General features: G+C 38.5%; 2 protein-coding genes across 3 annotated transcripts; one reads left to right on the top strand and one right to left on the bottom strand.

The window, feature by feature from the left end:
- The first annotated feature begins 538 nt into the window (after positions 1 to 538).
- On the top strand, positions 539 to 7,591 carry LOC127426040 (mRNA turnover protein 4 homolog). The gene is made up of 8 exons (XM_051672509.1): positions 539 to 617; positions 978 to 1,036; positions 1,188 to 1,291; positions 1,404 to 1,485; positions 2,360 to 2,427; positions 2,577 to 2,728; positions 3,119 to 3,195; positions 7,128 to 7,591. The coding sequence occupies exons 1-8, from the start codon at positions 590 to 592 to the stop codon at positions 7,287 to 7,289; spliced, it is 732 nt and encodes a 243-aa protein (XP_051528469.1). The 5' UTR covers positions 539 to 589; the 3' UTR covers positions 7,290 to 7,591.
- A 987-nt stretch (positions 7,592 to 8,578) lies between these two features.
- On the bottom strand, positions 8,579 to 14,006 carry LOC127426059 (aflatoxin B1 aldehyde reductase member 2-like). 2 transcript variants are annotated; one of them, XM_051672533.1, is made up of 3 exons: positions 13,442 to 14,006; positions 10,870 to 11,057; positions 8,579 to 9,228 (listed from the first exon to the last, which is right to left on the bottom strand). In XM_051672533.1, exons 1-3 carry the CDS (start codon positions 13,686 to 13,688, stop codon positions 9,199 to 9,201), a joined length of 465 nt encoding a protein of 154 aa, XP_051528493.1. In that variant the 5' UTR covers positions 13,689 to 14,006; the 3' UTR covers positions 8,579 to 9,198. The 2 variants fall into 2 exon arrangements, 1 of the variants encoding a protein (XP_051528493.1); XR_007894733.1 differs by lacking the exons at positions 10,870 to 11,057; positions 13,442 to 14,006 and adding an exon at positions 9,395 to 10,840.

Here is a 14,006-nt window from a genome sequence, read left to right as displayed (position 1 = left end):
CGTGAAAAATTAAACTGCCTTCAGGACTCCCATAGTGCAATAATGTACAAATATGCCATGTACATACAGTATGTAAATTCCCTCTTATTTAATTCAATAAATGTACATACCCCTACTTGCACATACTATATTACCACATGCACATGTACGTACGCCATTCTATATGTCCTATTTTTTTGTATGTCTATTTATACTCTCACCTTGTTTTATATTGTCTCACTGTAATGTTCTGTGTGCACTTGCTTGTTTCTCCTATCACCTAAAAAAAATTCCTTGTGTACATAAGCACACTTGGCAATAAAGCTCATTCTGATTCTGATTCATCACTGCAGTACATGTCTGCGAATAATATTATAGGTGTGCTGCGCCACATGCTGGTTGAATGTGGGAACGTCTTCTAACTGGGGCGGAAGCTTAGCTTATGAATATTAATTTAGCTATACCGTTGCTGGTTGGGTTAACCGTCTTAGTTAATATTCATGAGCGTCCGATGAGCACCAGTAGGGGGCGGTGTGATTCCTCACTGTTTGTGAAGCGCTCGGAGAACATCAGACGAGGAAGAAAATACAGAACAGACAACGTGAGAGCCATGCCGAAATCCAAGAGAGACAAGAAAGGTACACGTTTATTAAGTTTTTAATTCCACATGACTGTTTTTTTTTAATTATTTAGCTTAACCAGAAATGAATTTGAGACATTAATTTCGTCTTGCGTGGTGCAGTTGAAGAAACTTTGTTAGAGAGTTTATAAGCGGATTCACATTTTAAATTGTACGATGTTACAATTAAGGATGATTGCTATTTTGCTTATGTTTTTTGGTACATGTCATGTGGTTGACATATAGTTAATCTAAGAGACATTATTAAATGTAACTAAAGCACTATCATTTATGTCAGCATATTAAACAGCTTTACAGAGTGTTATAAGGCCTATATCTTAATATTATTTAAACTTTAAATGTATCTGTCCATTTTCAGTGTCTTTAACCAAAACAACCAAGAAAGGGTTGGAATCCAAACAAAACCTGATTGAAGAGGTTAGTATGACTACTTTTAACAATCATGTGCATAGCTTGATATATGAAAATGGGAAACATTCAGTACAATGTCATTACCATTTGAAACCATCACAGCAATATTTTTAGGATTAGTGGAAAGAAATGACCTCTTAACTTCTCGCCCTCTCAGCTGCGGAAATGTGTAGACATCTACAGATACGTGTTTGTGTTCTCAGTAAACAACATGAGAAACAACAAACTAAAAGACATCAGGACGGCCTGGAAACACAGCAGGTACAGACTCGCACACATACACTGCATACTAAGGTTTACTTCTTTTTTTTATGCTCTTTTAAAATGAATTTCTAATAGATGTTAAAGTACAGTTTGGGTTTGTGCGTTTCAGGTTTTTCTTAGGTAAGAACAAGGTCATGATGATCGCGTTAGGAAAAGGACCAACAGATGAATACAAAGATAATCTGCACAAGGTACATTGGCACCTTAAATGGTTGATGAAGAGGGGTAGTTCACCCAAAAATGAAAATCCTCTCATAATTTACTCACCCTCATGCCATCCCAGATGTGTATGACTTTCTGTCTTATGCAGAACACAAATGAAGATTTTATAGAATGCAAGTGAATAGGGTCCAAAACTTTGAAGCTCCAAAAAGCACATACAGGCAGCATAAAAGTAATGCATACGATTCCAGTGGTTTAATCCATGTCTTCTGAAGCCATCCAGCTGGTTGTGAGTTTGAACAGACCGAAATATAACTCCTTTTTGACTGTCATCTTGATAGCAGTCTCCTTGGCGATCATGATTTCAAGCTCGATTACACTTCCTATAGCGCCATCTAGCGATCTGCGCATGCGTCAATCACTAGGAAGTGTAATTGAACTTGAAATCATGACTGTGCCTAGAGTCTGCAATGACAAGATGTACAGTGAAAAGGAGTTACAGTTTGGTCTGTTCTCACCCAAAATTGATTGGATCACTTCGGAAGACATTGATTAAATCACTGGAGTCTTATGGATTACTTTTATGCTGCCTTTATGTGCTTTTTGGAGCTTCAAAGTTTTGGACCCTATTCACTTGCATTCTATAAAATCTTCATTTGTGTTCTGCTGATAACAGGAAGTCATACATATATGGGATGGCATGAAGTTGAGTAAATGATGAGAGAATTTTCATTTTTGGGTTTATTCAGTTCCTTTAATCACAGTCGATCAACAATGGTCAGGTACACTCTTAGTCAGACAACTAATAGTGAGCAAGAGTGAATTTTATCCATCTTTTGAACATGTTAAGACTGACAGTCAGTCGCCAAGCCCATCTTAACTGTATTCTGGTTTGTCTTGCAGGTTAGCAGGTTTCTTAAAGGAGAAGTCGGCGTGCTATTCACAAACAAAACCAAAGATGAGGTGCAAGAGTAAGGGTTCATTTAATTGCAATTCTGACACAATTTATGTGCTTTAGAAATCTTAAATGAAACATTTTATTGATGATAACATTCAGTAGATTTGTGTATAGACAGATTTTTCGATGCATTCATTAACTTGGTGCTGTGCGTTTTATTAGGTATTTCAGTAACTTTAAAGAGATGGATTACGCACGTTCCGGTAACATAGCAACCATGGCAGTGACGCTGGATGAGGGACCACTGGAACAGTTTCCACATTCAATGGAACCTCAACTGAGACAGCTCGGCCTTCCAACGGCTTTAAAGAAAGGTAAACTGGTCTAAAGGCTTGTTCACATTAAGAACAAAACTGAAAAATGAAACAAACCGTCAGACGAAACATCTAAAGGGGGGAGAATTATATGTTTGTTTGTTTTTTGCTTTGTTATTGCACAAATTTCATCCCCATTGTGAATAGGTCTTTAGGAATGCATGTTTCGATTTAAAGTCTTGTTTGTGGAGAATATTTGCTCTCCATGTGCATAATACAGCTTTACAATGGTTATAATAACTTTTTTTATGCAGAATGACCAAGCCATAAACCACCTTGAGAAAGACACTTCAGGCTGCTTTTGGGGGAATAGTCCCTGCATTAAGTGTACTGGAATCCTCTTCGGCTAAGAAAGCATTTACTAAATCCCATAATAATGATGTATTTCAGGTGTGGTCACGCTAATAAAGGATTTTGAAGTGTGTAAAGAGGGAGACACACTCACTCCTGAACAGGCTCGAATTCTGGTGAGTGTATACCATCAATATTATTTTCAAGGTGCACTCAGTAACATTTGTGTTTATGTTCGCTGACACCGAGCAACATAGATGCAGCATAGCGCAAAAAAACAGGAGTTCTCTGTTAATTTGAATTATTGAGATAAATAGTCCCACCAGGATTTCACGACACTTTTTCCTGATTATTGTGGCCCAAAATGACTGAATTTGCTAGCAAATTATAATTTTTATTGCAATGCCATTTGCTGCAATTTTTGTGTTGTTTTGCAGTGAAAACTCACAAATAATTTGAGTATACTTGTGTAATGTGTGTCAGTGACACTATAAATGCAATTGCCTGTAATTGTATTAGTGCATAACTAATGCATAAAAATAAATGACTAATGTGAGTTAAATGAAAGATCCTTAATTATTTTTATATTAAAATGTTCTACTCCAGACAATGCAAGCAAACTTTGGAAAGGTTAAAATAGTAGACCTGTAGTAAACTGTTAACTAAAAACACCAATGGGGATTCAATGATGAAAAAGCTTGCCACGATTATTACATTGCCTGATGGCGATCATTTGATTTAGACGCGATTATTTGAGATAACCACGATTATTGAGCACTTAAAATTCAAATCACATTGTAATATCCAAATAAGGTAATTTTAAGCTAACATATAAATGCCAACACATTTTTGAGTCTTATTTTCTGGTGCAACAGTGCATTATGTGAGCACTCCAAATGAACGGAGGGCGTCACCAACCCGCACCGCGGACCATTTAGAGCAGCTCCTGAAGAGCGCATGAAGATTACATTTCTAGCTATAATGTACTGTAATGTTTAAACGTTTAGGCATACAGGCATCACTGAGGACTTTTAAGCACTTTTCAGTGGGCAGTGCTCGCAAATATGCGCCCAGAATTATATGTGGAATAAAGAAGCTTTTTCACTAATGTGAATGTACATCATTTTAAACAGATTTGTAGAAAAATTCTATTCTAGTATTTAGAGATCGACAGATTTTTACCAACGTTTTTAACAGATATTTACACTTTTCTGCTTATCGTTTCTTCTACCGTTTAATGGCGCCACCTAGTAGGTGTGTAAAAATAGCATCTCAAGGCCAAAGTATATATTACAATTGTCCACGTTGCTGATCAGAATGCGCACAGTAAGCACAATGCAAAGTTTGTCATCAGCACAGCTTGTGTGGACTGTCTGCAAGTGGCCCAGATTTTTCCAACATGTGGACAGTCCTGTCAATTTGATTTTAGTCCACCTGTGGCAAATTCAATTGATTGGACATGATTTTGGAAGGCACACACCTGTCTATATAAGGTCTCACAGCTGAAAATGCATATCAGATCAAAAACCAAGACATGAGGTCAAAGGAACTGCCTTCAGAGCTCAGAGACAGGGATTGTGTCGAGGCACAGATCTGGGGAAGGCTACAAAAAATTTCGGCTGCATTGAAGGTTCCCAAGAGCACAGTGGCCTTCATAATTCTTAAATGGAAGAAGTTTGGAACAACCAGGACTCTTCCTAGAGCTGGCCGCCCGGCCAAACTGAGCAATCGGTGGAGAAGGGCCTTGGTGAGACAGGTGACCAAGAACCCGATCCAGAGATCATGTGTGGAGATGGGAGAAACTTGTAGAAGGACAACCATCACTGCAACACTCCACCAATCTGGGCTTTATGGCAGAGTGGCCATAAAGGAGTCTCAGACTGTGAAAAACAAGATTCTCTGGTCTGATGAAATGGAGATTGAACTGTTTGGCCTCAATTCCAAGTGTCATGTCTGGAGGAAACCAGGCACCACTCATCACCTGCACAATACCGTCCCAACGGTGAAGCATGGTGGCAGTAGCATCATGCTGTGGGGGTGTTTTTCAGGGGGACTGGTCAGGGTTGAATGAAAGCTGAATGCAGCAAAATACAGAGATATTCTTAATGAAAACCTGGTCCAGGCTCAGGACCTCAGACTGGGCCGAAGGTTCACCTTTCAATAGAACAATGACCCTAAGCACACAGCCAATACAACGCAAGAGTGGTTTAGGGACAACTCTGTGAATGTCCTTGAGTGGCCCAGCCAGAGCCCGGACTTGAACCCAGTCAAACATCTCTGGAGAGATCTGAAAATGGCTGTCCACCGACGGTCCCCATCCAACCTGACAGATCTTGAGAGGATCTGCAGAGAAGAATGACAGAAAATCCCCAAATCCAGGTGTGCAAAGCTTTTCGCATCATACCGAAAAAGACTTGAGGCTGTAATTGCTGCCAAAGGTGCTTCAACTAAGTACTGAGTTAAGGGTCTGAATACTTATGTACATGTGATATTTCAGTTTTTTCTTTTTAATACATTTGCAAAGTTGTGAAAAATGTTTGTTTTGTCATTATGGGGTATGGAGTGTAGATTGATGTGAAAAATTATAATTTAAAGCATTTTAGCATAAGGCTGCAACATAACAAAATGTGAAAAAAGGGGTCTGAATGCGATGGATGGATGGATCGATATTATGCTATTACTTAATAACTTCCCTTGTGTTCCCAAATTAATACTGCCTAATAATTTCCACTGTGTTCTTATTAAATTTGTGTTTGTATTGTGTTAATTTTTTTTATTTTATGATTTAATCAATTTAATCTTTGTTTCTTAACCCTTTAAGCTCGAACGGGCTTAATAATAGTCAAAATATTACTAACTACAGTCTTGATCAACACTAAATATGTATCGTTTGAAAGCATAGAAGCTGTACTTTCCAGTGCATGTGGGCATTATGACCAAAACTGAACAAGTGCTTTGAAATTTGCAGACAAATCAGAAGTGTTGTTTTGATCATTTATATATATATATAAAAACAAAAAACGCACTACACATATTGCAATCAGTAAAAACACCAAATATACAAATACAAAAATATAGCTAAATATATGTCTTTGACAATTATGTTGGTGTTGCTTATATGCTGCGTTTTCACTTATAACTTCATGTAAAATAAACGGAACATAAAATATAACATACTAATATTTCAAGGAGGTGATCGTACCTAGAGATATATAATGTCAAATAAGAGAAAAAGTAAATTTTTGGCTCAATTGTTTTTGTGATTTTTCAGCTGATTCTTAGGCTAAGAGTCTCAGAATATATATACATATCATAATCTATAGAAAAGCAACCGGCCTCTTTAAAGGAATATGACTCGTCCCTCCTTTTCTTTAATCGATGTTACAATGAAGCACTTACAATGGAAGTGAACGTCACTAATTGTTTAACAGAAATGTGAAGCTTATAAGTTTATAAAAGCACTTACATTAATTCTTCTGTTAAAACGTATGTATTATTTGAGCTGTAAAGTTGTTTAAATCATTTTTACAGTTGTTTTAGGGTTTGTTGACATCGTCATGGTTACGGAGTTGTAAAAGTGATTTTATCACACTAAAATCATGTTTACATGCAGCCTTTGTCTTGTGGTTATACTTACGAAAAAATATTTTAATGTAAAAAAATTAAAAAATGGCCCCCATTCACTTCCATTATAAGTGTCTCACTGGAACCTCGATTTTACTTTTTTAAAGAAAAGGAGGGACGAGTTGAAATAAATTTTTGTGGTAATCAACATTACGCCACAAATGCTGTCGATTGAGATCAACTTTTAATGAACCTGGAATATTCCTGTAATCTGTAATGCTTTGAACGTTTTAATATTTTGATTAGTATCTAAAAAGATGAATGCATGATAACTATTAGGCTACTATTTTCCATGGTTTTGTAATTTCCTGATATTGTCTATCATTTCATATGCAGATCATATTGTGATCTGTTTAAAAGTTTATCAACTAGCTAAAATATTACTGAGTGCACCTTTACAATGGGACAGTTTATACTGCACTGACATGCATTTAAAGATCAAAGATGTCATTGTGCATTGTGCGTTCATTGCCTTTCCACTCAGAAACTCTTCGGAATCGAGATGGCGGAATTCAAACTGTCGATTAAGTGCATGTGGAACTCCGAGTCCGGCGACTTCGAAAAGCTGATGGAGGGTGACGATGAGGAAGAAACCAGGAAAGAGGAAGAAGACTTGGAGGAAGATGATGGAGAAGGAAGTGAATAAAACCTGGAAACAGGAAATAGACTTTCAATGAACGTTTGAAAAAGTGTTTTCTCAGTGATTTGCGAGTTCTTTTAACCATTGACTGTCAAAGTCACCTGAACCTTCTGCGTTCAGTTGTGTGTGTGTCTGTTTTTAGTTTGTAAACACCACTGAAAATTTTCTACTAGTTATTGTATAGTATAATCACAAGGTGTAAGACAAGCTATGTCTGCTGTACTGAGGCAAACAGGTGCTTTTGTTGTTCTTACTGGAGGAGGAAGTAATGTCATCTGTGTAAAATGGAGATAAAACAGATCCATCAAATTTTATATAATGCTTATATAATACTTGTTGGAATTTTTTCATTTGTATAAAGGCTTGCCTTTCTGAGTTTATTAATAAGGCTAGTCCAACTCAATTTATCACTGTTCATATGAAAAAATGATTTGACCATAAACAAATAAGATGATCTCTAGTGTTAGTTCATATAATTAGGGATCTTTTTCTCTTAGTGTTATGGTAGTGTCTAACGGAAGTAGTTTGGACATTTGTGAGCCAGTAAATCCCAGGCGTGTTTGAAAGTGTCCACAACTTCCTGTTTAAGTGGACCTTCTGCAGTTGCCGCCAGGTTCTCATTCAACTGATCCATGGTGGACATCCAGATAATGACGCCATCACCCAGATCTCCCTGAAACGGCATCAGCGCAATAGAATGAAATACCTAAATCGATTGCGTTGTTTGGAATAAAATACTAGCTAACTGCATACTGTGTGCTGCCTTCTACTACTACAAAAAAAAAAAATAATTGTATGCGAAACAATATCAAGTAGTAATATGCCACGTTGTCGTCGCTAGTGAGACCGATATATCGACCAAGACGATTAATCGGCTGATATTTGGCCATTTTGTGATTATCACATAGGAATCTTATTTGATGATTTCAATATCACATATTGAATTATGTTTATCAGCATTTATATCAGCCATCCTGCTCTCTAGATATCAGTATCGGCCATTGAAAAACCCATATCGGTCGATGACAAGTTGTCACAATCTCGTCATTTTGCATGTGCAATTCCGTGAATTAAAGTCCATTTATCTTGAATATAAAATATGATACTTTTGCATTTTTAATCTAATCTTGTGTTAAAAAAAAAATCAGTCAAATCAAATCGTGAGTCAAGAAAGACAAAAGTCACTGTGTTAAATGTTGTGGTGGCTAATTCAGTTTATTCTGCATATTTTGTAAATGTAGTGGGTCATCTTTATGCAAAAAATATTCATATTTATGCAAATGTTCATCCTGTGCACAATACTATATACTGCGTAAATAGGACAAGTAGTATGCTATTTCGAACACAGCCTTGGTCTTGTGAATCACATTATCTATAGTGGAACAACGGCTCAACCTAAATTCTAAAACAATATGTATTAACTAAAATAAGTAATGTACCGAAGGGAAAGAAAGACTAACAACTAAAACATTTGCTCATTACAAAGGCTTTCAAACATTGTCATTTAACACTGTGATTGTATCAAAGTGGCTTTATGTCATTTCCTGATATGTCCCACCTTGAGTTGAGAGTGATGGTACATCCAGCGTATAGCAGCTGATGTCAGCGCCGGTTTCTCCGAGCCATATGCTGCTTCGAGAGCTTTCCCAACACCATCTATGGCCTGAAAATGACTTTCCTTCCAATATCTGAAACCAGAGGCCATTAAATCTAAGAGAGCTCTTCAATATTAGCTTTAGAGCATTATGTTAGATAAAATATCACAAACATAACATTACACATTAGATTTGATCAAATCAACCACTGGTTTCAATATTAACAAACTGAATCTTTGATATTTGCACACCTGTCCCTGTAAGCACCAGCCCGGTTATTGCCAAAGAATCGACCCGCAGACTGATCTCCGTCTTTATCTTCATAGTGATACTTCCCAGTGAGAAGCCCACTTGTGTGAGGAGGTACAGATTCAAGAGTTATGCAATTAAGAACATGAATACAATTTAGAAAATAATGACAAATATAATGATGAAATTGACTTTAACTCTATTTGATGCCCTTAAAACACTCTATACTATGAAAATACATCTAAAACTATTTAGATCTCACAATACCTGCCAGGGGATTGTACGCAAAGAAATGCATGCCATAGTATCTTAAACATGGCAACAGCTCAAGTCTCCACTTGCCATGTGGTTGCATTGTACATGCCCTTCAGAAGAAAACATACGTACAACTAATCAACATTATGCTATTGATTTAAGTGACTCAAGTTGACATGAAATCAAAATTGGCATTATTTACTTCATACTTGGGTTGAGAATCTTGTTCAGAACCGGTTCCATTTTTTTATAAACACAGTAACCATATGGTCTTCATTACTTTGGGTTCTGTTAGAGGTTCCCGTTCATGCAATGTTTCTGAAATACTCTGACAGCAGCACAATTCAACTGCAGCGCAGCCGGAGTGGTTCGATTTCTGAACAAATGAGTCTTATGAGTCGGTTCTTTTGAATCTACAGCACAAAACATACGGCATAACCAGTGTAGTCCGATTCCCGAACAAATTACTCTTCAGTGTCGGTTCTTTTGAAACTATGTGCAACATACAGCACTACTAGTGTTGTCTGATTCCCCCAACAGATGACTCTTACGAGTTGGTTCTTTTGAATCTACAGCGTGCAACATACAGCATAACCAGTGTAGTCCGATTCCCCAACAAGTGACTCTTATGAGTCGGTTCTTTTGAGTCTACTGCGTGCAACAAACAGTGCTACCAGTGTAGTCCGATTCCCGAACAAATTACTCTTCAGTGTCGGTTCTTTTGAAACTATGTGCAACATACAGCACTACTAGTGTAGTCAGATTCCCCAACGGATGACTCTTACGAGTTGGTTCTTTTTAATCTACAGCGTGCAACATACAGCATAACCAGTGTAGTCAGATTCCCCAACGGATGACTCTTACGAGTCGGTTCTTTTGAATCTACAGCACGCAACATACAGCATAACCAGTGTAGTCAGATTCCCCAACGGATGACTCTTACGAGTTGGTCCTTTTGAATCTACAGTGCGCAACATACAGCGCTACCAGTGTAGTCCCATCTCTGAATGAACGACTCTTAAAAGCTGGCTCATTTGAATCTACCCCGAGCAACAGCCTGTCCAGTATAGTGTGATTCCCGAAACATTAACTCCGAAACAAATATATATTATACTATATATTATGTGTAATAGTCATTATAAAAATCATATTTTAAAACGTACAAACCTATTAAATGTTCTGTACATAATCTTACTAATGATGTAATTTAGCTGTAGTTCAATTAAGACCCAACACATGTTGGAGGTTTCTATTAACGTGAACTTATACAAGTTGCATAATTCTTGTGTAATAAATATAACATAGACAAATAATTCTCATCTGTTCAGTGGTACTTGCTGATGTCTTTATGGCTTTTAAAAATCATCTAGGTCAGACAGGAAGAAAATACTGATAACAGCTGATTGTCAGGCATGTATCAAAGTGCACGTCTGTCAGTCAAAGCTCTACAGTTGTGTTATATTTTGTGTTTCTGGAAGGGAATTGACCTCTTTATAGAGTTCACTGCAGGCCTGTAATGTGTCTTGAATGGGGTTTTGGTGGTCTGGGGCGTGCAGGTAAAAGAGATCCACACACTGAATATGCAGTTTCTTCAGAGAAGTTTGCAGCTGATTACGAACACTTTCAGGTTTGAGTGTCTTGCCATCCCAGGGGTTTGCTTTAGTGGCAATTCTAACTGGAAAACACAAAAGGATGCATTATAGCTGAACATTAAGCAGGTTAAAAAAAATAGGATTTCCTTTTAGAGTTTGATGTGATCTTACAAGGACTATGCAATGTCATATAATATTACAAAACTTTCAGATACATTCAACTTAGGGTTGTTGCAGTATACACTGATGAGCCAAAACATTATGACCACTCACAGGTGAAGCGAATAACATTGATCATCTCTAACAAGGCCACATGTCAATGTCTGAGTAGATTAGATGGTAAGCGAACAATCAGTTCTCGTAGTCAACGTGTTGAATGCAGGAGAAATGGGCAGGAGTAAAGACCTGAGAGACTTTGACAAGGGCCAAATTGTTATGGCCAGATGACTGGGTCAGAGCATCTCTGAAATGGCAAGGCTTGTGCGGTGCTCCCGGTCAGCAGTGGTGAGTACCTACCGACAGTGGTCCGAGGAGGGACAAACCAGGCTCATCGATGCGCAAGGGCAAGGAAGGCTATCCCGTCTGTTCCAAACCGACAGAAGGTCTACTGTGGCACAAGTCACAGAAAAGTTTAATGATGGTTACAGGAGGAATATGTCACAACACACAGTGCATCGCATTCTGCTGCATATGGGGCTGTGTAGCCGCAGACCAGTCAGAGTGCCCATGATGACCCCTGTCTACCGTCGAAAGCGCATACAATGAGCATGCGGAACTTGAACTTGGAGCAGTGGAAGAAGGTCGCCTGGTCCGATGAGTCGCACTTTCTTTAACATCACTTGGATGGCCGTGTATGTGTGCGCCATTTACCTGGGGAAGCGATGGCACCAGGATGCACTGTGGGAAAACGACAAGCCGGTGGAGGGAGTGTGATGCTCTGGGCAATGTTCTGCTGGGAAACCCTGGGTCCGGCCATTCATGTGGAACGTCCATTTGACACATGCCACCTACCTAAACATCGTTGCAGACCAGGTACACCCCTTCATGGCAATGGTATTCCCTCATGGCAGTGGCCTCTTTCAGCAGGATAATGCACCCCTGCCACACTGCACACATTGTTCGGGAATGGTTTGAGGAAGATGATGAAGAGTTCAAGGTGTTGCCCTGGCCTCCAAATTCCCCAGATCTCAATCCGATTGAGCATCTGTGGGATGTGCTGGAACAACAAGTCCGATCCAAGGTGGCTCCACCTCGCAACTTACAGGACTTGAAGAATCTGCTGCTAATGTCTTGGTGCCAGATACCACAGGACATCTTCAGGGGTCTTGTACACTCCATACCTCGGCGGGCCAGTGCTGCTTTGGCAGCACGTGGAGGACCAACAGCATATTAGGCAGGTGATCATAATGTTTTGGCTCATCAGTGTATAGTGTGTACAGTATATATACAGTACTGTGCACAGTATTCAAATGTTCTGCATAGAATAATTACATAAAAAATGGAAAATAACTTTTACTTTCGAGAAGATAACTGGAACCACTCACATGCAACATGAGTTCAACAATGATGTGACAACAATATACCGTATACTGCGCAGTACTACATACGTTAGTACATACTAAGTATAGTAGAACAAGCATTTTATGTGAATAATTTACCTTATTTTGCATTTTTGTTTACTTGCGTATTTTTATTTCTCCTTGGCGGGAATTAAAATATGCAGTATATTTAAAAAAAACAAAAAACCCTATCTGCTCCAGGGGCACTGTATCATGGCTGACCCTGCACTCTGACCCCAGCCTAGCTGGGATATGTGAAAAAGAAGAATTTCACTGTATATGTGCAAATGTATAATGTGACAAATAAAGAAAATTATTATTAATTATTATAATTATAATTATACTGTAGGTATGTATTATTCTATTCATATAGGCTGAATTTGGAATTGCATTCTACCAAACTACTCGTACTATTCCTGCCGTTTAAAGTTATGGCCGAAATAATAAGAGCAGTATGATATTATTTGATTCTAAATTCAGCCACAGAAAATTTGCATACTATGCACAAACTACATAAAATATACTGCGAAATAGTAAGTATAGTAGTATGCAATTCTAAACTACACATGCTGCAAAGGCACATGTAGTAAGTATTCCGGGTGGTATGTGGTATTCTATGCAAGCAGGCTGAATTCGGAATTGCATACTAACATACGTTTTGGAGGAAATTATAAGAATAGTATGGCAGCATGGAACTACTATGCAATTCCGAATTCAGCCACACAAAATGTGCATACTATGGTATGCATACTACATACTTCAAAATAGTATGGCAGTATATCATAGCGAACAAAGCCAGAGTATAAAACTCTTTGATCTCATAGAGCACCATTTCGTAACAACTGCAAAATGTGACCATTGTACATGTATGCAGTGTCCCGCTCATTGTGCCCGCGCTCAAGGAATACCTGCACCATTCGCGCGCTCAGGTACGCGTCCACCAAACGCCATGGAGCCCAGCAGAGTCACGGGGAGTTTAAAGTGAGACATGTTGTGGAGTTGTTTAAAGTGTGAGGTTTTGAGCCCGGTAAGAAATCTACAGTGAACTGCACACAGCCCTACTCTGGCAGCAGAGCACAGCATGATAAACTGGCAGTAAAAATCGGGGCGAAGGACATGCGTGAACTGAGGGAGCGGGGTAAAAGTGCTGAACATGTGCGTAAACTTAGAGGAGCTGTGTCGCTCACGGGAGTGCCATTGGTCAGCACATGGAGGTGGACATTGGGAGGTTCAGAGTTCATCGATTGCCTCTTCCATTTAATATATAAACAGAGAATGTGGCATTTTGACATTTTAGATGTTTTTTAATTCACTTGGCATTGCATCACATGTAATTCCCATTGTAACCAGAAGATGTCGGCAGGATACAAATTGCTTGCACTTGACCACCATAAATGGAGAGTTGAGCAATAACGTTCAGATTTTATACATTGTGTATGTATAAGGGAAAGTGCACCTTTTAAATTTCTTCCA

This window comes from Myxocyprinus asiaticus, chromosome 35 (assembly GCF_019703515.2).
Source record: "Myxocyprinus asiaticus isolate MX2 ecotype Aquarium Trade chromosome 35, UBuf_Myxa_2, whole genome shotgun sequence".
Taxonomy (NCBI): Eukaryota; Metazoa; Chordata; class Actinopteri; order Cypriniformes; family Catostomidae; genus Myxocyprinus; species Myxocyprinus asiaticus.
Note: the sequence above shows the minus strand (reverse complement) of the source record. Positions and strands in the feature narration are given on the sequence as shown.

Coding starts and splice junctions, on each gene's coding strand:
- LOC127426040 (XM_051672509.1), top strand. CDS start 590: ATGCCGAAATCCAAGAGAGACAAGAAAG. Junction 618..977: donor ATCCAAGAGAGACAAGAAAG/GTACACGTTTAT, acceptor GTCCATTTTCAG/TGTCTTTAACCAAAACAACC. Junction 3,196..7,127: donor CTGAACAGGCTCGAATTCTG/GTGAGTGTATAC, acceptor CTTTCCACTCAG/AAACTCTTCGGAATCGAGAT.
- LOC127426059 (XM_051672533.1), bottom strand. CDS start 13,688: ATGTTCAGCACTTTTACCCCGCTCCCTCAGTTCACGCATGTCCTTCGC. Junction 11,058..13,441: donor TGAGCGCGCGAATGGTGCAG/GTATTCCTTGAG, acceptor TGTGTTTTCCAG/TTAGAATTGCCACTAAAGCA. Junction 9,229..10,869: donor GCAGTGAACTCTATAAAGAG/GTCAATTCCCTT, acceptor TCCTCACACAAG/TGGGCTTCTCACTGGGAAGT.